The 23984-nt window shown below is 39.9% G+C and overlaps 1 protein-coding gene across 2 annotated transcripts in view; it reads left to right on the top strand.

The window, feature by feature from the left end:
* The window catches only part of LOC137004103 (GTPase IMAP family member 8-like), a 34706-nt gene extending 15630 nt beyond the window's left edge, over positions 1 to 19076 (top strand). The window contains exons 2-5 of one of the 2 annotated variants that reach the window (XM_067364288.1): positions 16089 to 16769; positions 17182 to 17880; positions 17974 to 18621; positions 18718 to 19076. In XM_067364288.1, coding sequence (XP_067220389.1) covers positions 16089 to 16769; positions 17182 to 17880; positions 17974 to 18621; positions 18718 to 18896 — 2207 coding nt within the window. In that variant the 3' untranslated portion in view covers positions 18897 to 19076. Of the gene's footprint in view, positions 1 to 16088; positions 16770 to 17181; positions 17881 to 17973; positions 18643 to 18717 lie in introns of both variants that reach the window. The other variant, XM_067364287.1, reaches the window with a different exon arrangement.
* Positions 19077 to 23984: the final 4908 nt, after the last annotated feature.

The following is a 23984-nucleotide window of genomic DNA, read 5'->3' as shown; positions in this document are numbered from 1 at the left end:
TAATGTAGAAAAGAAATTAGGTAATATTGGCACAATCATGGATTTAAGTTTAATCAGTTTGATTTTGCAGTGCTTCAAAAATATAGGCTTACATAGGCTAAAAATGTGCTTTAACAATACCACATACACCACCCATTTACTAGATTAGTTTTAAAAAATACTATAAAAAATTTTAAGAGAATGGTAGAGTCCACACTATAACGATAATGGCAAAGAAAAACAATATTGCTGGGATCACTTTCGAAACTGTCACAGTTCCCTTCTGTCCCTGACTCCATTTCCCAGCATCCTCCATGTTCCACACCTGCACCTGCACACTTCCTAATCAACTCCCCATCATCACGGATTTCCCGCACCTGATCTCCATCATCTGCACTCCCTTTATAATGGACTCCCTCCCTGCACTCCTGGTCTGTTCTATTGTTTGCCTTAGTATTTAATTGTTCTGTGTTCTTGTTAATAAAGCCTTGATTTGCTGATGTCCGATTCCGCATCCTCTCTGCTGCATCTAAACCCGTAACAGAAGAACAGACCACAACCGTGAGGACATCAGAAGCTACATGGGGATTTTTCTGGTCCCGATTCCCCCAAGGATCCACAGACCCAAAGTCTCAACGGAGGACCGTCTGTGGACCCTCAAGCAGGACGGTCGCCCGCTGGAGAGGTACGTGGAGGAATTTGTTGAGCTTTCTTGCATGGTGAACTGGCCAGATGCACCGCATAATGCATGCTTTCTGAAGGGCCTGGATGAGGATACGATCCGTTATATTGAACCTGCCTGTTTCTTTTCCCTAGTCGAGTCTATTAATCTGATTCTCTTTCTAAATGGTTCTGATTTCGAAATTGAAGAGGTTCAAGAAAAATCATATCTTCCTCGTCCAGTCCCATCAGAGACACATGCAGCCTGGTCAGTTCACCAGCCGCCTGTTTCCTCCACGTATCCCCCCAGTGGGTCTCCCCATTTTGTCCTGCCTGTCCCAAAGCCCAAACCTCCCATGAAGATGGCCGCTGCAAAGCCCAGGCCACCAGGGAGGATGGCTGCTGCCTCACCAGAGCCACAGAACGACAGGGACCACTGGCTCATTGATTTTTTGGAGTGAACCGGTCTCTCCAATTCTCCACGTGTCAGCCCCGACACTCCTGACCCGCCATGGCCGCCCGAGGTCCTAGATCCGCCCTGGAGACCTCTGTACCTGCCTGCACCTCCCTCACCCACATGTAGGTCTCCAGGGCGCCCAACCCCCCCCTCCCCGGTTGTTCCATCATGACTCCATTTCCCAGCATCCTCCATGTTCCACACCTGCACGCACTTCCTAATCAACTCCCCATCATCACGGATTTCCCGCACCTGATCTCCATCATCTGCACTCCCTTTATAATGGACTCACTCCCTGCACTCCTGGTCTGTTTTATAGTTTGCCTTAGTGTTTAGTTGTTCTGTGTCCTTGTTAATAAAGCCTTGATTTGCTGATGTCCGATTCTGCATCCTCTCTGCGGCATCTAAACCCATAACAGAAACAATTTTCTTCCAGCTGATGAACAACAAACATTGATAACCAATCAGATTTGACCAAATTTAAAGAGCTCAAACATTCCGCATTAATATGGGGATGTCATTACCAACACTTTGCAGCATGTAATTCAGTCCTCATCAATCCTCTCACCAGCATGAAAAACAAGGCATTTATTACAATTCTGAATAATTAAATTGTAATGTAGACGCATGCATTTTCTGTAAAGCTGATTTGAAACGATTGGTATTGTGACAAGCGCTATACAAATAAATGTGAATTAAGTTAAAATTTCACATCGTGAGCACACGGAACTCAACTCTGAACAAAAAACCTGCTTTTCAAGTGGTGAGTGGATTCTAACTTAAACACCTCTGATTGGCCATTGCGCTCAAGAAAGGAACAGATATGTCTGTAGCTATACTGAGCTCAATGCAGCAAAATGCATTGTAAGGGGCTTGTTCACATATTGCGTGTAAAACCAAGTCTTTTTCCTCCTTAAGCACTTGTGCTCCCGTGGCATCTGTTGTTGCTATGCAAACCATGAACTGCGCTCTCCATGATGACGAGGAAGTATCAGCAAAGGATTAATTGATTTCTAGCCCTTGCAGTTATGGAGATGAAAAAATAAAAACCGGCCCTGTACAGGTATGATCAGCTGTTCGGCTGAGCTTTTGATGTTGTGGAAAGGGCGAAGCTGATCAGTTGGTTCTTGTAACATGCCCTGTGGTGCGCTTATGGCATTCTGAAAAGTTGAGATGTTTTCATCTCGCCACAGCATATGAGCGAGTGGAAAAAACGTGCGCCCATAATAGAAGCGACGCCGCACACCTACATTTGTAATAACGAATTTGCGCATGCAAAAGACATGATATGTGAAAGGCCCTTTCACACAGGACGTGGAATGCGCTGCGCTCACCGCTGAGTTCAGCACAGCACTTTAAGGCTGGAATACACTACACGACTTTTAAAGTCTAAAACAGATTTTTTAAAACACTAGGCATCATACACTTGCCGACTTTGTAAATATTTACAGAGCATCATACATACATGACTGAGGATCATACACTACCAGACCTTAAACAAAGTCCCTTTAAGACAAGTCATTTCACTCGGCGGCCATCTTTGAAACGCCTCTCGGGCATCCTGGGCGTCATGCAGCTCCTATCTCTTTGAATGGGGAAACATCAAATTCTCCAAAACTGTTCTTCAATCTTACGACTAAATTTCATATTTGAAATCACCAATGAAATCTAACAACAACCGGCTCATAAATTTAGTTTCTAAATGCTCGAATCATGACAAAAAAAAACTGTATTTTTCAGGCTGGATCAAGCTAATGCGCATGCGCAGACCTAAATGCGCGTCTCTTCGGAGGCGTGCCTCTGACTGTTTCTATAGAAACCGGTGATTCTAACGGCTGCTGAAGTGACGCGATGACTTTACCAGTCGGCGATTGGCTCTTGTTTAGAAGGCGGGACTTATTCCGCCATATTGCGCGTTACACTTTCTCCCATTCAAAACAATATGAGTGACACATCTTGTGTTATTCTATAGTCTTTGCTTTAAAATTGCTCCGAACACAAACAGAAACGCGCGCCTGGTTGCTAGGAGACGCATGATCGACAGGCGAAACAAATGAAGGAGATGAGATGACCCGCAGTAGTAAAAGATGCGGGCCAAATGCATTTGTAGATAGACAGGGGTGGGTAGACACAGTCAGTCAGATTTTTTTCTGTATATGAGAAAGAATTTCCGTATGTTTCAACCTGAGAGCGACGTGAGCTGTATTGACCCGACTGCGTGACGAAACTGCTGCAAACAATTACTAAACAAATGTCAGAATCTGCGTTTTCTCATTTATTTCATGCATGTTGTGCGCGAGCTCGCGGCTCCATCTAGCGGCTGTAAGCGTTATATTTTAGTGTCTCAACATGATTACTCATCAAGCGCCAAGCTTGTGATTCGTGAGCTGAATGACGGTAAGTTTTTCCTTATTACCCGATCTTGTACAATAGTCTCATTTTTTTTTCTCAATCTTTGTGACTTTGCACCCTTGATATGAATTGCTTGGGCAGCGTATGACTGTACCGTGTAATGTTACTGTATTTATTAGCAACAACACATATAGTACACTGATATGTGTTCTAAAATCGGCTCAAAATATCAAACAGGTTTGATATCCTCCGACTGGATGGAATAAAAATCTGAAGCTAAAAAATCGGAGTCTGTGACCATCATATACTACGCGATTTTCCATGGAATCTGTCGGCTCAAATCTGCAGACTGGCTCTGACTTTTGTCAACTAGCATCAACTTGTTCAGACTGTAAATCGGGGGGAAAATCGGGGCAAAAGTCGTGTAGTGTATTCCAGCCTTTAGATGCAAAACTATTTTGCTGGCCAGAGCAAAGTAGGTGGAGTTTTTTTATACTGTTAGCAGGAGATCTATATTTCTAGTTATTTGATGCCCTGTTTCTATTGGCCACGCGGGTAATCGTCACAGAGCGCAGCGGAACTTTAACCGTGGCACAAGCCAGTGAAATAAATGGGTTTCATAGCGCAGTGGTGCCGTTGTCGCGTCCTGTGTGAAAAGGCCTTGAAAGGGCCATACTTTCCAAAGCTCAAACACAAATACCCACTGGAGCATTTGCCAAAAATGTTTTGCCATCATAAGGCCCCCCTGATTCCCCGGGGCTCTAAGCAGCCGCTTACCTCACTTATTGGTTAAAGTCCACACCTGCTCACTACTTTAAAATGCTCATAAATTGGCCAAATCATGTTTATATTTAAATCTAATGATTTGCACAGCTTTCTGTGAGGGTTAGGTGTCATCTTAGGACATAATATCACTAATCTGATATAAAAACACTGGAAGTCTGTAAGATGTGTTTTGACTTGCTGTAGGATTTTTTTTGTAAACCTTTTCTCTGAAATTTGTCACCCTAGCCTTTGCAAAAGTTTTCCAACAGTTAGTAAATAATATTTAACTTAATACCTCATAATATTTCTGTCATGACAACTCTCGGAGTGTTTGGCATGGTAATGGATATGACAATGTAGATATATTTGGTCTTGGCGGAATAGATCTGCTACGCTGCTGCTGCTTTATTGCTGCTGCTGCTGCTGCAGAGCAAGTACAGGACTTGCTACTGCCAATACATACACATACACAACAGGTGGAGCTGGGGAAGGTGGATGGTTTCTGAAGCACGCTGCGCTACTAAGCAATGCTAACTCATGTATTTAAAGATTAAGCACGCAAGCTCATTGGCTACTAATACAGCAGGAACCAATCATCTGTGACCTATAGATAATGATGTGATAATTAGCAGGTTGTGTTAAAGGACCTATTAGTCTGCGCCATCTAGAGTTTCATGCCAGAACTTTGTATATATTTAAAAATAGCCTGTATGATCAAATTCTCATTACCAAAACAGAAGTTCTCTCTACTGCAACTGGCCTTAAATTGTTGCGGTAAGTGAGAGTGGTGTTGCGGAGGATGAGGTACCTTAGCATATTTTATTAAATTCAGAGAAGCCATGATGATTTTAGACAATTTTTATTTAATGTACATAATTAGACATTAATGAAGTACATTTTTCACAGAAAGCTACATGTAAAGTAAAACATTTCAAAAGTTTTTTATTTTTTTTATTTTTTTATTTATTGATTAGAGTGTACAGCTAATGAAAGTCCAAAATCCAGTATCTCAAAATATTAGAATATTTACATTTGAGTTTCATTAAATGACCATCCCTACAGTATAAATTCAAGGTATCTCTTGTTCTTTGAAACCACACTAATGGGGAAGACTGCTGACTTGGCAATGGTCCAGGAGACAATCATTGACACCCTCCACAAAGAGAGTAAGTCACAGAAGGTCATTACTGAATGGGGTGGCTGTTTACAGAGTGATGTATCAAAGCATATTAAATGCAAAGTTGACTAGAAGGAAGAAATTGGGTAGGCAAAGGTGCACAAGCAACAGGGATGACCACAAGCTTGAGAATACTGTCAAGTAAAGCCGATTCAGACACTTGGGAGAGCTTCACAATGAGTCAAATGAAGCCGGAGGCAGCGCATCAAGAGTCACCACACTCAGACATCTTCAGGAAAAGGACTACCAAGCCACTTCTGAAACAGAAACAACGTCAGAAGCATCTTACCTGGGCTAAGGAGAAAAAGAACTGGACAGTGAACAGTGGTCGAAAGTCCTCTTTTCAGATAAAAGTAAATTTTGCATTTTATGTTGAAATCATGGTCCCAGAGTCTGAAGGAAGACTGGAGAGGCACAGAATCCAAGCTGTTTGAAGTCTAGTGGGAAGTTTCTGAAGTTAGTAATGATTTGGGGGGCCGTGACATCTGCTGGTGTTGGTCCATTGTGTTTTATCAAGTGCAAAGTCAATGCAGCCATCTTCCAGGAGATTTTGGAGCATTTTATGCTTCCATCTGCTGACAAGCTTTATGAAGATGCTGATTTCCTTTTCCAGCAGGACTTTAGCACCTGCCCACAGTGCAAAAACCACTTCCAAGTGGTTTGCTGACCATGATATTACTGTGTTTTATTGGCCAGCCAACATGCCTGACCCCTGAATCTATGGGATATTTTCAAGAGAAAGATGAGAAACAGTCGATCCAACAATATACAGATGATCTGAAGGCTCAATAGTGCCTCAGCAGTGCCACAGCAGTGCCACAGGCTGATCACTTCCATGCCACACTTCACTGATGCTGTAATTTGTGCTAGGAGCAAGTCATTTGCTGTAATATGTGCTGCCGACCAAGTATTGAGTGTACAAATGAACATACTTTAAAAAACTTGAACTTTTCTGTTTTGAAAATCCATTTTTTGATTGATCTTAGGAAATATTCTAATATTTTGAGATACTGGATTTTGGACTTTCATGAGCTGTATGCTCTAATCATCAAAATAAAAATAAAAAAAAACTTTTGAATTGTTTTACTTTACATGTAGGGAATCTAGAATATATGAAAGTTTCATTTTTAAAAATAATTTACAATAAAAAAATGAACTTTTTCACGATATTCTAATTATATGACCAGCACCTGTATTACTAAAATGCATGTTTAATATTTAAAATCATTAGTGCCGTGGTGTTTTAATGGTTTCATGATGCGAGGATGGCTCATTTAATGGTAAAGGATCATCAGGTAGGCTTATATAACTGTGACAGGTCCACATCCTAAGCAATTGAACAGGTCCAATGGTACTTTCTTCTAAACTTAATTTAACTTAACAGTGTCCTGCAATGGAAGGATTTTACACCAGTTCGGGATTTGCCATCTGATAGTTTGACATCTGTAGCATCAGCAGCCATGAGTCGCATTGGACTCATGTCAACTATCCTCTTCGATTGATTGGCTAGAGGAGGAGCTGTCAATCTATAACTAGTGGACCAATGATGACGCTTAAGCCCGCCCTGATTTACATGAAACTGCAACGTTTGGAAAAGCAAGCACAGAATGTGGAAACGAGCAATTGGAAAAACAGCATAAGCATACAAAAGATGAAAATATGAGCATAAAATGTCCAAGAATACAAAAAACAGAGTAATATAACCAAGGAAAATGTTGACATTTTGTGTGTGATTCAGAAATTCAAAATTCTCCATTCATGTTTCAGTTTTGTGCAATATAAGTTTAAATGTGTTTACACCGCGTTCCAAATTATTATGCAAGTGACATATCAGTAAGATTTCAGTAGAATAAACATTCAGGTTTTAGTTTTTCTAAGAAAATGTATGTTTGTTTATTTATCCATGTCTTTTTAGATAACTGGTATCAATCTCAGACAAAATAATTTGCCAGGTCTACTTAGGTCTATGGAAACCCTACTTAGAGGTTGTTCCACATTATTAAGCAAGTCACAGTTCTCATGCAATATGGAAAGGAAGAAAGATCTTTCTGAAGATGAAAAGCATGAAATGGTGCAATGTTGTGCAAAAGGCATGAAAACAACTAATATTTTGTGAAACTGAATGGAGATTATCAAATTATCATAAGATTTCTGAGTGATTTAGAGCACAGCAGAACTCGGTCAGATAAAGGCTTATTAATGAAAGTTCCTGTCAAAAAAATTAATTGTATTAAAAGGGCAGCTATTAAAAAGCCAGTGTTGAGCAGCAGGTATTTGAAGCTGCTGGTGTCTCTGGAGTCTCAAGATGCTCTCTATGCAGGCTGGCAGTTGTGCGTAAAGATGCATTTCAGCCATCACTAACCAAACCTCACAAAGAAAAAAAATTACAGTGGGTGTAGAAATACATTTTCAAACAGTTTTATTGCTGTGGGGTTTTTTTGCAGCATGGGATAGTGCATAGTGCATTGTATTTCAGAAGGCAGTATCCTCCTTTTTAAATCATAGCTGAAAATGGCCAGTTATGAACTTCACATATCTTGCAAAAGTCATTTTAATACCCTCAAAGACCCTAAAGGGACCTTCCATCTCACTTCCCAATATTCCAGCCCAAATCATCACCCGCCAGCTCCTTGCTGACATCGCAGTCTTGTTGGAACGTGGTGGCCATTCACCAACCATCCAGAAATCCATCCATTTAGACCATCTAATGTAGTACAGCATTAGTCAGTGAATAAAACTATTTAAAAAAAATTATTCTTCATGTATTTCTAAATCCACTGTAAATGTTTCTCTTTGTGAGGTTTGGTTAGTGGTGTCTCAAATGCATCTTTACGCACAACTGCCAGCCTGCATGGAAGGTGTTCTCAAGTCTCCAGAGACACCAGGAGCTTCAAATACCAGTTTGCTGCTCAACACTGGCTTTTTTATAACTGCCCTTTTAATACAATTAATTTTTTTGACAGGAACTTTCATTAATAAGCCTTTATCTGACCAAGTTCTGCTGTGCTCTAAATCACTCACAAATCTTATGATAATTTGATAATCTCCATTCAGTTTTCACAAAATATTAGTTGTTTTCATGCCTTTTGCACAACATTGCACCATTTCATGCTTTTCATCTTCAGAAAGATCTTTCTTCCTCCCCATATTGCATGAGAACTGTGACTTGCTTAATTAATGTGGAACAACCTCTAAGTAGGGTTTCCATAGACCTGGCAAATTATTTTGTCTGAGATTGATACCAGTTATCTAAAAAGACATGGATAAATAAACAAACAAACATTTTCTTAGAAAAACTAAAATCTAAATGTTTATTCTACTGAAATCTTACTGATATGTCACTTGCATAATAATTTGGAACGCAATGTAAAGTTTTGATTCATGCTTATTTTTTTTATCCATGAACATGTTTGCTATTGTGATACTTTTGCATTCGTTTTTCAGTTTTATTCAATATAAAGTATCTCACAGAATTTTTGTAAATATTTTATTATATCTTTTCATCTGACAACACTGAAGAAATGACACTTTGCTACAATGTAAAGTAGTGAGTGTACAGCTTGTATAACAATGTAAATTTGCTGTCCCCTCAAAATAACTCAACACACAGCCATTAAAGTCTAAACCGCTGGCCACAAAAGTGGGTACACCCCTAAGTGAAAATGTCCAATCTGGGCCCAAAGTGTCAATATTTTGTGTGGCCACCATTATTTTCCAGCACTGCCTTAACCCTCTTGAGCATGAAGTTCACCAGAGTTTCACAGGTTGCCACTGGAGTCCTCTTCCACTCCTCCATGACGACATCACAGAGCTGTCGTCATGGTGGATGTTAGAGACCTTGCGCTCCTCCACCTTCCATTTGAGGATGCCCCACAGATGCTCAATAGGGTTTAGGTCTGGAGACATGCTTGGCCAGTCCATCACCTGTACCCTCAGCTTCTTTAGCAAGGCAGTGGTCATCTTGGAGGTGTGTTTGGGGTCGTTATCATGTTGCAATACTGCCCTGCGTCCCAGTTTTCCGAAAATGAAAATTGAAAAACGAATGCCAAATTATCATAATAGCAAACATGTTCACGGATGAAAAATAAGTGTGAATTAAAAAAATTAAAAAACATCTTAAAAAAAATAACAAGCATGAATCAAAACTTTAAACACATTTAAACTTATATGGCACAAAACTGAAACATGAATGGAAATTTTTCAGAATCACACACAAAATGTCAACATTTTCCTTGGTTATATTACTCATGGTTCTAGTTATCCATGTCCTTAGTCTGCTTGTCTTCAGCAAACTGTTTGTGGGCTTTCTGGTGCATCATCTTTTGAGGAGGCTTCCTTCTGGGATGACAGCCATGCAGACCAATTTGATACAGTGTGCGGCGTATGGTCTGAGCACTGACAGGCTCCACCCCCCCACCCCTTCAACCTCTGCAGCAATGCTGGCAGCACTCATAAGTCTATTTCCAAAACACAACCTGTGGATATGATGCTGAGCACATGCACTCAACTTCTTTGGTTGACCATGGCGAGGCCTGTTCTGAGTGGAACCTGTCCTGTTAAACCGCTGTATGGTCCTGTTAAACCGCTGTATGGCCACCGTGCTGCAGCTCAGTTTCAGGGTCTTGGCAATCTTCTTATAGCCTACGCCATCTTTATGTAGAGCAACAATTCTTTTTTCAGATCCTCAGAGAGTTCTCTCCCATGAGGTGCCATGTTGAACTTCCAATGACAAGTATGAGAGAGTGAGAGTGATAACACCAAATTTAACACACCTGCTCCCCATTCACACCTGAGACCTTGTAACACTAACGAGTCACATGACACCGGGGAGAGAAATTGGCTAATTGGGCCCAGTTTGGACATTTTCACTTAAGGGTGTATTCACTTTTGTGGCCAGCGCTTTAGACATTAATGGCTGTGTGTTGAGTTATTTTGAGGGGACAGCATATTTACACTGTTATACAAGCTGTACACTCACTACTTTCTATTTTAGCAAAGTGTCATTTCTTCTCTGTTTTCACATGAAAAGATAAAATAAAATGTGAGGGGTGTACTCACTTCTGTGAGATACTGTATTTTTACCTGTGATTTTAAAGTTTTTATTCACGCTTATTATGTTTTGATATGTGACCACAATACTTTAGACAGGAAATTAATCCCATAGTGCTTAAAGGGGTAGTTCACCCAAAAATGAAAATTCTGTCATCATTTGCCCACCCTCAAGTTGTTCCAAACCTGTATAAGTTTCTTATTTCAAAAAGAAGATATTTTGAAAAATATGGGTAACCAAACAGTTGATCTATTGACTGGAACAAGGGTGAGTAAATGATGACAGAATTTTTGGGTGAACTGTCCCTTTAAGTGATGTCTCCAGACTTCTACATCCGCTATTCTATTTCCCTTTCAAAGGGAACTTCAACTCTGCGTTTGATCACGCTATGGGGAATGTCACACGTGAGCTGATGTCTGAAAGCCAAGTATCAAAAAACTCCAATCCTATTGGCCAATCCGACAGCCTATGACGTCATATGGCGTGACTTGGAAGTATATAAGGAGCACCTAGAGAAACAGTCAGTATCTTTTCATCTTTTGGGACTGTTCTGTCTGATCGCGATTGTATCGAATCCGGTAAGAGAATCTATATTATGCCTTACAAACGTTTCAAGAGAGTGTGTTCATCCGTTTCCAGGTTTTGACACTTGATATACACATTTCTGGGCGTTTTCTGTCTGGAGAGGAGCGCGCATGGACAGTGCTTGAGGGCACTGTCTGTATGTTTTCTGTTATTTACTGTGAGCGTCTCCCTATCGGGATGCTCTGTTCTCGTTTGGCACTCTTCTCGAGGGAAGAGGTGTCCACATCTGCGCCTGGTGATTCTGGCCCCGTTTGTGCTGAGGCAAAATGGCGGCTGCAATCATGGGGCTTGCAGGTGAGCTCGTTGGGAAGTTTGAGAGAGTTGTATTCTCTCTCAGCTCCCCCGGGGCTGACAAGGTTTAGTTGTTGGATGACGATGACATCCGTGTTCGACGCCATCGCATCCGGCAGCGCTCTATGTTTTAAAATATGACGACCTTGTTTTTCCTGTATAGTTTTTTCTGAGCATGTAGATAGCCAGGAGGCCAGTCCGTCTCGAGCTGAGGCTCAGAGACAGGGCCAGAGGTCCAGTATGGCCACCGGGTGCCTCCTCCTTTTTGGAGCAAGGCACAGAGACGGCTGGACTCGAGGAGGAGGCAGGTTTTAAGGGAGGTGATCGGTAATCAATTCCCTCTCGTTGCGATTTTCCATTTGCCTTCGCCCCTTCTTCCTCCGCCTCCTGGGTTTTTGGTTTCATTAACATACTCAGGCGTTTCTTTTACAGTCAGGCTGAAGGCTGGGCCTTTGATAATATTTTTCTAAAGGCCCGCCTTCTGGCTTGATAGTGGAAGAGGCTCTTTTAGGCTTTAAAGAACCCTAGATTCCATCCTTCCTTGTTAAAGAAAAGGGAAAGAGGAGTCTTTGGTCTTCGAGCCGCAGGAAAGTGAGCTGGATCTATTTATATGTCTAAATATGTTGACCTTGTGTTCCTGTATAATTTTTCCAGAGTATGTAATCTGAAAAGATAAGAGGGGTTTTTGGGCAAACTGAAGTTTGATAGGTTGGCTAGAACGATATATTGTGCAGGCCACAAAATGGCCGCCTCTTAGCCACCTGTTGTTTAGAGTAGCTTCTCATCTGCTGTTTGCTAGAGTAGTTTGAGTTAGCACTCGTCACTTCAGTTAGTATCTATGTTTAGGTCGGCCTTAATCGGCTGCCTGACATTGTTTGCTTGTTGAACTTCACTTTATTTCCTCTTATCTATGGAGATTCAGAGGTGAAGCCCAGGCGTTGCTATGCATGTGGCCCCATAGGCCCACAGCTTAGCGGCCCAGGCTAGGACTAGGTTTAGGTGTTTATTGTTATAAACCACCCTTTGTATTACTATCCCTTGTTAGGTTGTATAGTTCCTAGTTCTGGCCTCCTCCTGAGGGAGTTGTTAGGCCATATGCCCATTCCCCCTTGTTTATGTAGGTGCAATGGCTGAGGTTAACAGCTAAGGTAGCAGGCCGTTATTAGCCTCCCTGGTGCTGTTTTCTCAGGTGGTAGGCCCTTATCTTTGCGTAGATAAGTGTATGCAGTGTATGCTAGGCCCCACTATCTAGAACTTTATTCATGCTATGAATTTGTCTTTCCCCTGAGCCCCTTGAATTTACATTCAAGTTTGAGTTACGGTGCTAGCTTTTTAGCTTCCGTCCTCTAGGGTTCAGTACAGATCTATAATTCTGTTTGGTGAGAGCATTTATCCTCTTTAAGATGGCATGTATTTACAAAGTATTCTTTTTTACTTCGAGTTCTAACTGTTGCCCTACATGTATATGAGCTTTACTCTAGTGCTGCCACAGGTTAGCACCTGTTCTCATAATAGTAGGCTTGTGTTAGCCTCTATTTAAGAGTGTGGTGACTATTGTACTCCCCGGTTAGGGTTTGTGTGTTTTTACTGAGTGCATCACCTGTTGGATTGCACACTCAGGTTGAGTGTAGAGAGTCTTACTTTCAGTTTGGTCTCTGTTAGCTCCCGCTAATTGATCATTGCCACAACAGCTATATTGCATATAACTGTAGGAGTTGTAGGCTCTATTGGATTTAGCCTCCTTCTAGTTTGCAGCTTGTTTACAAGCGTTGCTGGTATATGATTACATATGATTATATATGGTATATGATTATATGATTGAGTAGTTTAGCACTGCCACAGGTTTATGCTTATGTCTGTTTGAGGTTGTAGGCCTTGTAGGCCTCCCTTGTAGGCGTCAAATGTCGCCGCCAGTGTGTGTACAGTCATAGAAAACAATGCGTTTGAATTTTAAAGACGTGGCGCGGTGCTGAGCTTCACGTCCGGTGTGCGACGCTGTGTGTAACGGTGGAAATCCATTTTGTCCGGTAATGCAGCGAGATGGAAACAGGGACTCACCGACTGATTCTAATGGCGGGATTGAAATGGTCCAGTCGTGGCAGCATTGAGATTCTTCCTCTGTTGGCAGTGGTTGGCATTTGCCACATGTGCACCACCACGTCTCGTTAGATCTTTGTTTGCCCGATGCTTGAGAGGTGTGTGTCGCCGTAGCAGTCTCTTCCATCTGCCTAATTTCTTCCTCTGTGTATTCCGGTTCAAAAAGGTAGGGCAGGGCGAAAAACTCATCTTCTCCTCGAAGTTCAAAATCGTCCAACATTGTTTTACCTTTTTTTTTGTAAATGGCGTTTGACTTAGTATTTACACGTTCAACTCGTAAACACTGACTCGGTACTTCCGCCTACGTCAAGTGTGACCTTTTCAACATAATTGCGTACACGTGACGTCACGAACACGCATCGCAGAACAGAGCAAGGCGAGCATTTGTGCTTATAAAACTCAAATTTTTTTATTTTTTTTTTAAATGACCGATCGTTTCGCTAGATAAGACCCTTATTCATCGTCTGGTATCATTTAAAGCCCTTTGAAGCTGCACTGAAACTGTCATTTGGACCTTGAACCGTTTGGTGCCCATTGAAGTCCATTATATGGAGAAAAGTCCTGGAATGTTTTCATCAAAAACCTTCATTTCTTTTCGACTGAAGAAAGAAAGACATGGACATCTTGGATGACATGGGGGTGAGTAAATTATCAGCAAAAGTTTATTTAAAAGTGAACTAATCCTCTAAGAGTAGGCCCTAGGTCAGGCCTCTCATAGAGTACTGTGGCGGAGTGTGTACTCCTCTTGTTTTAAGAGTAAAGGGTGTTTTTACTGAGTACATGGCTTGCTGGCTGGTTGGGTCAGAATGTCCACTAGCTGACGCCACGTGTTGTTGAAGTTGAAGGCCCCACTAGGCCTCCTTTCATATTACATGTTGGCACAGCTCTGTGTGGTTACCGTACACTGCCACTGGCCACATCTCTAACTAAGAGTAGGCCCTAGGTCAGTTAGAGATGCTTTTCTGAATATGTTGTTGGTTGGCCAGGGCCCCAGGTGACTTATTAACCTCCTTGTATTTCGGTTATTTGTCCCTCCTTGAGCTTGAAACACTGCCACGGGCTGACGCCACATGTCTGACTGAGGTTATAGGCCCGTTTTGGGGCTTTAAAGCAAGAGGCGTATGTTGTACTCCTCTTGCTTTAAAGAGTAAAAGGTTCTTTACCGAGTGCACTGCTCGCTGGATTGTGTTGGATGGACTGTTATGTGGGCACTCACAGTCTTATCTGCTGTTACTGAAGTCATGTGGTTTGTTCTTGCTTCCAACAAGTTAGATGTTCAAGTGTGCGGCCTTGTCAGGCTGCTTTTGGACTTCCCACTATATGACTAAGTATACTAGTGTGATATGTAGTTCTCTATGCAGAACTTTTGTCATGTTGTAGGCCCCTTTCTGGCCTCCATGATTATGTGCCTACAGTATGGTCTATCTGTTAGGTTGAGCTTTGTACTCCCCTGCTAGGGTTGTTTTTGTAATAGTGCTTAGCTCTATTAGCCTAAACTGATCATTGGTTGAAGGCTCCCATGAGGCCTCCCGTTTAGGGTCAGCCCCAGGCTGGTTTGTGCTCCCCTGTAGCAGGGTTTCTCAGCACACAGCCTCCCCAGTGCAAATAATTAAGCACTGAGTAAATCCTAGGATTGAGCAGAGTTTACTCCCCTCAATAAGAGGGTTTATAGCATTCAGCTGAGTTCTGCTCTCCAGGATGCCGTCTCTACACGTGGGTTTGAGTTGCTTACTGCCCCTTCTGCAGTCCCTCTTACTTGCTCTCTTCTCTGAAGAATGTGTTGTTGAGATTCTGTATTCAGACAGGGTTGGCTAAGACTAAGTTTGTCCTTCATCAGACCAGGTCAGCCTCCCTGGTGGAATTAAGGTGATATACGTTCCCCTTATAGTGGCTGGCCGGGGTTCTTTTCGGTTCCCTGGCCACATTCCCTTAAAGGAACCTTCTTTCCTCTGAAGATTTGGTCCCAGAAGCCTTTGAGCGGCCTTGGTAGGCTTTCTACAGAAGGCCTCTTTGAGGCTCAGCTTGGGCTGTTGGCCATAGGGAATGCTGTCACTGACAGCCTTGTGTGACCCGAGGGTGAGTTGCTTCTGAAGTTTCCTTCGAAACTGCTTGACGTTTGTCTTAGCCATTTTTGGCATGCACTCTCCTTAAGCATGGCGGCGTGGGTATATCATTCCCCGTAGTGTGATCAAATGCAGAGTTGAAGTTCCCTTCGAAAGGGAACGTCTCAGGTTACGTATGTAACCATAGTTCCCTGAGAACAGGGAACGAGACTCTGCTTTGCCATGCCATGCTTTGGGGCTGCCTCCTGAACAGTCCCTCAAGACGATAAGATACTGACTGTTTCTCTAGGCACTCCTTATATACTTCTAGGTCGCTCCATTTGGCATCATAGGCTGTCGCCGGCCAATAGGATTGGAGTTTTTTGATACTTGGCTTTCAGACATCAGCTCACGTGTGACGTTCCCCATAGTGTGATCAAATGCAGAGTCTTGTTCCCTGTTCTCAGGGAACTATGGTAACATACGTAACCTGAGACGTTTTCTAGAAATACTCTATTAACATTTAAAAAAAAAATCAGATGAATATGAGAGAGTGTTCAGCTTGGTGTTTGCCTGTAGACTGTTTCTTAGCAAGTATTACTTCATTCCTCTGTTCCTGATTCTCTCTAACAGAGCTGAGGATTGTCCTTTTGGGTCCAAAAAATGCTGAGAAAAGTTCGGCAGGAAATACTATCCTGGGCAAAAAGGAGTTTGACTTAAAAAGGACTTTGCACTGTATGAAGATACACAGTGAAATAGCTGGCACGAAGATCACTGTGGTTGATACTCCAGGCTGGTGGGGAAATTTACCCTTTGAAGAAAATCCTAAACTGTACAAACAGGAAATTGTCCTGAGTGTGACTAAATGTCCTCCAGGACCTCATGTCCTGCTTCTGGTCTTGAATGTGGACACACCGTTTAAACAAAATGAAAAAGACATTCTGTGTGATAATATTAGATGCTTTGGTGAGGAAGTATGGAGGCACACAATAGTGTTGTTTACCTGTACAGATCAACCTGGAGGTATAACAACACAACAGTTTATTGAGAAAGAAAATGATACCCTTCAGTGGCTCATTGAGAAATGTGGAAACAGATATCATGAGCTCAATACTAAAAACTTGGGTGATGGATCTCAGGTCACAGAACTGCTTAAGAAAATACAAGAGATGGTGGAAGAAAACGGAGGCGGTTATTATGAAATAGACACAAAGACTTTACAGCATGAGGAAGAGAAGAGGAGAGAACAGGAAAAGAGAGCAGAGGAAAGAATAATGAAGAATCAGCAACTGAAAGACGAGACAAGCACAACTGGTAATTTTTTTTTTTTTTTTTTTTTTTTTTTTTTGGTACTCTATTGTTATTGTTTAACCAGAGAAAGTATAAGGGGCATGACCACTATATTACAATGAATGAGAGAAATTGTAACACTCATAACAGCGCCTATAAGAATGGAAGTCCCTTTTAAATATAACAGCTAATAAAGTCTTTTTTTGTATATTCCAGAATGCACATGTATAAACTAAATCAGTCTTAGAATACATTTCAGTGTTATTTGTAGTAAAGAACCAATTTTCTTTTACCATGTACTTAAATATGTCTGAGTATACACACACAGACAGAGATGGCTTTATATTATTGGATATAAATATACACAAAGCTACTGCACAAACAGAAAGAGGGATTATACCATTATAAAACATTCATGTTCATGTGTGACCAACAGGAGATGAAATTCTCCTCTCAGAACTGAGGATGGTGCTGCTGGGTTACCATGGTGCTGGGAAGAGATCGGCAGGGAACATCATCCTGGGCAAATCAGCATTTGATTGCAAAAGATCACTTACATCTGTGATTCAAGAAGGAGATGTTGCTGGAAGACACATCACTGTGGTTGACACTCCAGGCCGAAAAAGACATTACTGTTCAAAATACACCCCCAAACTCTATAAAGATGAGGTTGTGTTGAGTCCATCTCACTGTCCTCCAGGACCTCATGTTTTTCTGCTGGTCATACGAGTGGATGTTTCTTTCACTGAAGTGTACAGAAGGGCAGTAGAGCAACATGTTGCCTATCTTGGTGTAAATGTCTGGAATCACATGATTGTTCTCTTTACCTTTGGCGACTGGTTGAGAGATACAAGCATTGAGCTGTTCATTGAGAGTGAAGGAGAAGCTCTTCAGTGGATAATAGACAAATGTGGAAACAGATATCATGTCTTCAACAACAAGAACACAGATGATGGCAATCAAGTGACTGGGCTGTTTGAAAAGATTGATAAGATGGTTGCAGGAAACAAAGGAAGCTGTTTTGTCATAGACCATCAGAATTTACAAGAGGTGAAAGAAAGGAGGATGAAAGTAGAGGAAAGAGCAAAACAGATGCAAGATGAAGTACAAAAAATAAATGAATTGAGACGTTCAGGTGAGTAAACAGTAAAAATATTGATTATTGTTTTCTTACATAATTGCATTGAATGGTCATCAACTAATGTTTGTTCTAATTTGTTCTTTTAAGGAGATACAGAACTTTCTCAAATGAGGTTGGTGTTGCTTGGACCACACTATTCTGGCAAGAGTTCAACAGGGAACACAATTTTGGGAAGGCAAGCATTTGACAGAAGAATAGAAGATAATTTAAAAGAAATTGGTGAAGTGTCTGGAAGGAATCTTACTGTGGTTTATACCCCAGGTTTTGAGAAAGATTACCTTATTGGAAAAAGACTTAAAGATGCTACACTCAACATCTTGAGAAGTGTAACAGATGATTCTTCAGGAATACATGCTTTCATTTTAGTCCAGAGTGTTGACTCTTCCTTTGCGGAAGAAGAGAAGGGTGGACTAGAGAAAATCATGGAGCCTCTTGGTGAAAATGTCTGGAATCACACAATGGTTGTGTTCACTGTTGGAGATGAACCAGAAGACACACCCATAGAGTTATTCATAGCAAGTGAAGGTGATGCTCTCCAGTGGCTCATTGAGAAATGTGGAAACAGATATCATGTTCTCAACAATAAGAACTGGGGTGATGGATCTCAAGTCACAGAACTGTTGGAGAAGATCGAGGAGATGGTGGCAAGAAACAGTGGATGTCTTTATGAACTAGATAAAGAGACTTTAGAGAGGGTTGAAAGAGAAGTCCCTGCATCAATTACGAGAGCACAAAGTATGGAATTTCCATTAAATAGTAAGTTGTCCTTTTTATCTGTAAACTGTGCAATATTGAAAGGTTTGTCTGATATCATAATTGCTTCCTTTGCAGTTGCTGAAGGAAAGAATCCTTCCTTGGTGACAAGTTCAGCATATGTGTCCCTGAGATCCCAAGAAGCGCCTGAAGAGAGCCGTCTCACTGTTTCATTGTGTTCAGAAATGACCTCTGGATTGGAGTTTCATGAATCTGATGGAGAACCTGAATCAGATAAAGACACTCAACAATTCTAACACTGTCTGAACTTTGTTTTTTTTTTTTCCTTCTAATTTTATATGCCCTGTATAGCTGCACGACTGTGTGTACAATATAGTAACTGCACAATTAAATTGAAATTATAATATGTTACAGTGCTATTTATTTACTTGCTTATTTATTCATTTATTATTTCCTTGGTAGTGTATGTATGCAGTTTAAGCACTTTAAGTGTAACTCTAAAAATGATATATTTGAGAATATTTAATTGTTTATGCACTTTCATCTTTTTACAAACTTTTCATTTATCATTTTATATATATATATATATATATATATATATATATATATATATATATATATAAACTGTTATCCAGATTGTAAGATGCCTTATTCTGCTTCGTTAGTAAGACTAAATATATTTAGTTTGTTACTGTCCCAATTTGTTTTAGAATCTGTACGAGAAGTTATATATGGATATGGACACAATTGTAAGGTTAATGCCTATTTATTCTGTTGCACTGGGAGTGTTCTTTTGCTCTCTGTACGTCTAACCACATTCCATCATTAAATTGCAAGAATTCTTTGTTCGGTTACTGAGATGTTTTTCCAAATTCAGTAGTAAGGCTCCATCACTGTAAAAAATAATAATAATAATAATAATAATAATAATAAAATAATAATAGTGTTACTTTAGGTCTACTACATTTGTCAATATTCAATAAATGATTTTATTACAGGGTAGTCTAAAATTTGGTCAATTTAATTTTTTCTTCAGCAAATGAAACATTTTTTAGAGCCAGGTGTCTAGTCACCAGTTAAGGTAGCAGTATCTGCACAGGAGTAAGCTGGTAAAATGCACCATTTCCTATTCTTCTTAATTAAAATACATTATACACAAAATAGATTTGGAGCAGGTTAAAACATTAAAATGTGCTATTTACCTTAATGTTTTTTTAAAACTACTTTTTTATGTTTGTGGTCTGTTTTCAAAGTCAGACCTATTATTTTCCTTTCAGATTTTTTATGTTCTTAACTTATCAAACCTCATATTCGCAGATTATATTGAAACTTTAACTTTGTGGTGTGTCACAAAGAAAGTCTGCACTTTAAAGAAAGGCATCTTTTATTGAGATTAAAGGTTAGGGACAGTGCCGGCGAACCGGTCTGATTACGTAACTTAGGCAACCTGAAATCGAGTGCGCAGGTGCATTTCTTAAGACTTGAGATAGTGAGAGTCTCGTGGTGTCTCCCTTGTCGATCTGGGATTACTTTTCACAAGAATGGACATGTTTCTTGATGTTGTTTCACCACCCCTATACATTGTAACCTAACCTGAACTGTACTGACGCCGGTGTCCTGGATAGACAAACAGTCGAGACGGAGTGAGATCCACTAGTGCGGTGTTCATTTTAGGACGTCCTCCGACCTCAGTCAAAGAGTATAGAACCCAAGAAGCGAAACTCTGATGCTTTTTGGGTAACAGCCACGAAGTGGCGCTTCGGTAGCGTGGCAGCCATTTTTGGGTGAAAATGCCAACTGGACAATAGAATCCATCACATATACACACCCAAAATGAGTGAATCTCACATCCAAATCAGAAACGCAATAGAAAATTTCTCAAATTCAGTACATTTTATGACACCTACAGTAAATGTTGTATTGTTATCAGATGGAATCCATCCATTAACGTACACATCTGAGGTAACGTAGTTAGCCATTTATTATTTCCATTTTATGCAACTTTACATATTTACTATTAATAGTAAATTAATAAATTAATAATTAAAAAAGTTAAGATCATCATGTTTGTAGCGTGACCCTGGGGATTAAAACATATAGGCAGACCTAGTGGAGTAATATTGTAATAGGCCTAGCAAATTCCACTAGGTGAAATATGTTTTAATCCCCTGGATCACGCTACAAACATAATGATCTTGCTGTTATCCCATAATTGCCACTTTTAGACACAGTGGCTGTTTTTTGTTTACAAAGTCTTGCTTTAATGGACATTAATCTAAGACAACACTGCAAAAACAGTTTACTGTTAAGATGATATATTCTGTTATATATTTTTCTGATGCATGTCCTTATTTTAATTTCATATGATGGTATTAATTCGCTGGTCTCTCTCTCTCAGGAGAAGTCTTCACAGGGTGCATCGGTACACCGGCCGCAGACTATGGAATTACATTTGATCCAAAAATAATGAACGTAACTTTTCAAAAAAACTAATAAAAATATAAATTGAAACTGAATAAAATGTCTTTGAAACTTAAAAAAATAAATCACAGGCAAAATGTTTGACTTTGTTTTTAATACACTGCATGTTTTGCTAACAGTTTCTTTTCTTTCTTTCACTGATCTTTACCTACAAAAGCATTTCCAGAGTTTTCATTTATGCTTCTGAAGTTTTCGTTTACGATCCCAGAGTTTTCGTTCGTCTTTCTGGCACAAATCTCTCGCGGGGGCGGGGCCAGCAATGGTGTGTTCTCATTGGCTACTGAGTTTTTGATTGACAGCTTCTTCTTGACCTGGAAGTGAAGACGTCAGCGTTGTGTTTACAATTACATGTGTGGAGGTGAGCGTCTGTAAGCGGCTTCGTATTTCATTTAAAGATATGAGTTTTGTTTTTGAATTTTATCTGTATTTATCTGCGGCTTCTACTTTGTCGACATAAACTTTTAGGAGCGTGAGAGATCAAACGCGAGAGAAAATGAATGTCTTGAGGTTTAATTGTACATTAAAGGTTATAATACTGAAGATATTGCATAATGTCCAATGTTTTTGGAGAATATTTGATTATTTCTGATGATTCTTCTCTATTGTTGGGTCTGATTAGGTTGTGCTGTTACAATTTAAAGAGAATACTAGTATCATATACATGTATATATTCAGCCGTCAAGAAAGTCTCACTCCAACCAGGTAATCAAGGTTGGCAACCATGGCCATCACTCTACCCATTGTTAGCATATGCACATACACCATCATGATCTCTCAATTCTGAAGGATTCAAACAATATGAAAATAACAGTTGTGGCTTGCTGTAAGACGGTATAGACCTCAAAGGGCATTTCAGTACTCCACACAAAGAATGATCTTGTTGCCATTTTTTATCATTCTAATAATTTTATTTAGTTAACATTATCATCTAACATATAAAAGTACAATCATCAACCAATCATCAACAGTTTCAATTGTGACTTAAAAAAACAACAACAGTTGAATAAATGTAAATGAAAATATGAATCAATTCAAATAAATTTAAATTCTTTATTGTCACTACAGCATACACACAGGTATCAAAGTGAAAGTGTTGGATGCAATTATGTTGTTAACATTACTATAAAAATGCACAAGCACCTATTACAGAATACATGTGTAAAATTCATAAAATTCATTTTATTACCATTTTTTCAAAATATAGTGAATAAACTGTATTAATGAATGGAATGAAATGTTCATGTTGTCTGAATACATTTTGGTTTGACTGTATGACTTTCATTCTCCACATAAGCACAAATATCTTTAAGAAAATAGTCCATCTCTGTGAGCCCATAAGTGGACTGTAACCCATACATGTATGATGGTTGGTGGGAAACGATTGTTAATAATTAAAACAATTTAAATTATTAGCATTTTTCTCATCTATTGTTTCACTTTAGAAGACATTGGGGTCGCATGGATTACTGTGTCTTTAGGACTCGAAGACATGTATTATTTTCCTAAAAATCCTAATTCATGTTTATCTGTAGAAAGAAAGTAATATGCATCTTGGACGGCATGAGGGTGAGTAAAATATATGAGAATGTTAATCACTTTAACATTCATATGTTGTTGGTATGCTAATCCAAGATCAGTATGGACTAATAAGAATAAAGTACAACCTCTTGTGTGTTTGTGAACTGTGTCTTGTTTTAATCTAGAGCTCCAAAAAAATTTATTTAATATTTGCATAATATCAGGTGTCTGAAGATCAAGATCCCAGTCAGTCAAAGGTGATGTGTCTGAACAAAATAAGATTCTTGTCTGATGGGGACAGTGGATCTCTGGGGCTACCACTCCATCCTCTGTGTCAGCATCAGAATTTTGTTTATGGAAAAGTTGCTCCACTCCCTGGAAAATGAGAGAGGAAATGTATTATAATCTAACAATACAAACTGCTTTGAATTCCCACATAACAAATTATGCAGACTTAAAATATTTATTTCAAACAAATTATATATAATTTCAGCCAGTGGCGTAACTTTGTTTTAAAAAGTGGGTGGGACAGGAATGTGTATGTGGGGGGGGCGGGGGGTGTGGTAATTGTATTATTACAATAATAATAATAATATGATATTAAAATTAATATGATAGTTTCTTCCTTACATCTGCTAATACAATATGTCTCGAAAGTATGTATATTAGTTAATAAATATGTGGATCCACTGTTGAAAATAGATTGTCCTAATGGACTGGAGGTAATATTTTCGTTTAGCATGCAAGAGATTCTGGGTTCGAATCCAACCATGTATGATTTTTTTTTTCTCTCATTAAAACCAAAGATGTTCGTCAGTGATTGTATATCAAGAGCAGGGACACGTTTATTTGTATTTTGTTTTGTGATTCAACGTAACGAATAGAGAGTCTCTGCAACAGTTAAGCGATAGATTGAAGCACTCGTCCGTGTGAACACTGCTCAGCGTGCACGAGCGCCAAGAGAACACTGTTGCGCCTCTGATAACAGCGACAACGAGCACTCAACATGATTTCAAAAACAACACATCCCAGCGCCAGATCGCCTATTATTAACACAAATTGATAATCAACTAGAGGTGTTTCTTTTGTATTTGATATCCGCGAGATGCCGCGAGATGTTTCAGAAAGTGGTGGGGACAATATCGACCCTTTCAAAAAGTGGTGGGGACATGTCCCACCCGCAAATTACGCCTATGATTTCAGCCATAATTACTTTCATGTATTAGGTTTTGCATTTGGCCATACAGTACTGTGCAAAAGTCTTAGCTTTGTTGTTTTAGCAATGTTTTAATGACCACCCATGTTTATTTTTTTGGTCTTTATTACAATGCAAACAGAAAATACAGGAAATATGCACACAAAAAAATCAGAACAAAATGGATTCT

This window comes from Chanodichthys erythropterus, chromosome 17 (genome assembly GCF_024489055.1).
Source record: "Chanodichthys erythropterus isolate Z2021 chromosome 17, ASM2448905v1, whole genome shotgun sequence".
In the NCBI taxonomy this organism is placed as follows: domain Eukaryota; kingdom Metazoa; phylum Chordata; class Actinopteri; order Cypriniformes; family Xenocyprididae; genus Chanodichthys; species Chanodichthys erythropterus.
This window is presented reverse-complemented; position numbering and strand designations above follow the sequence as displayed.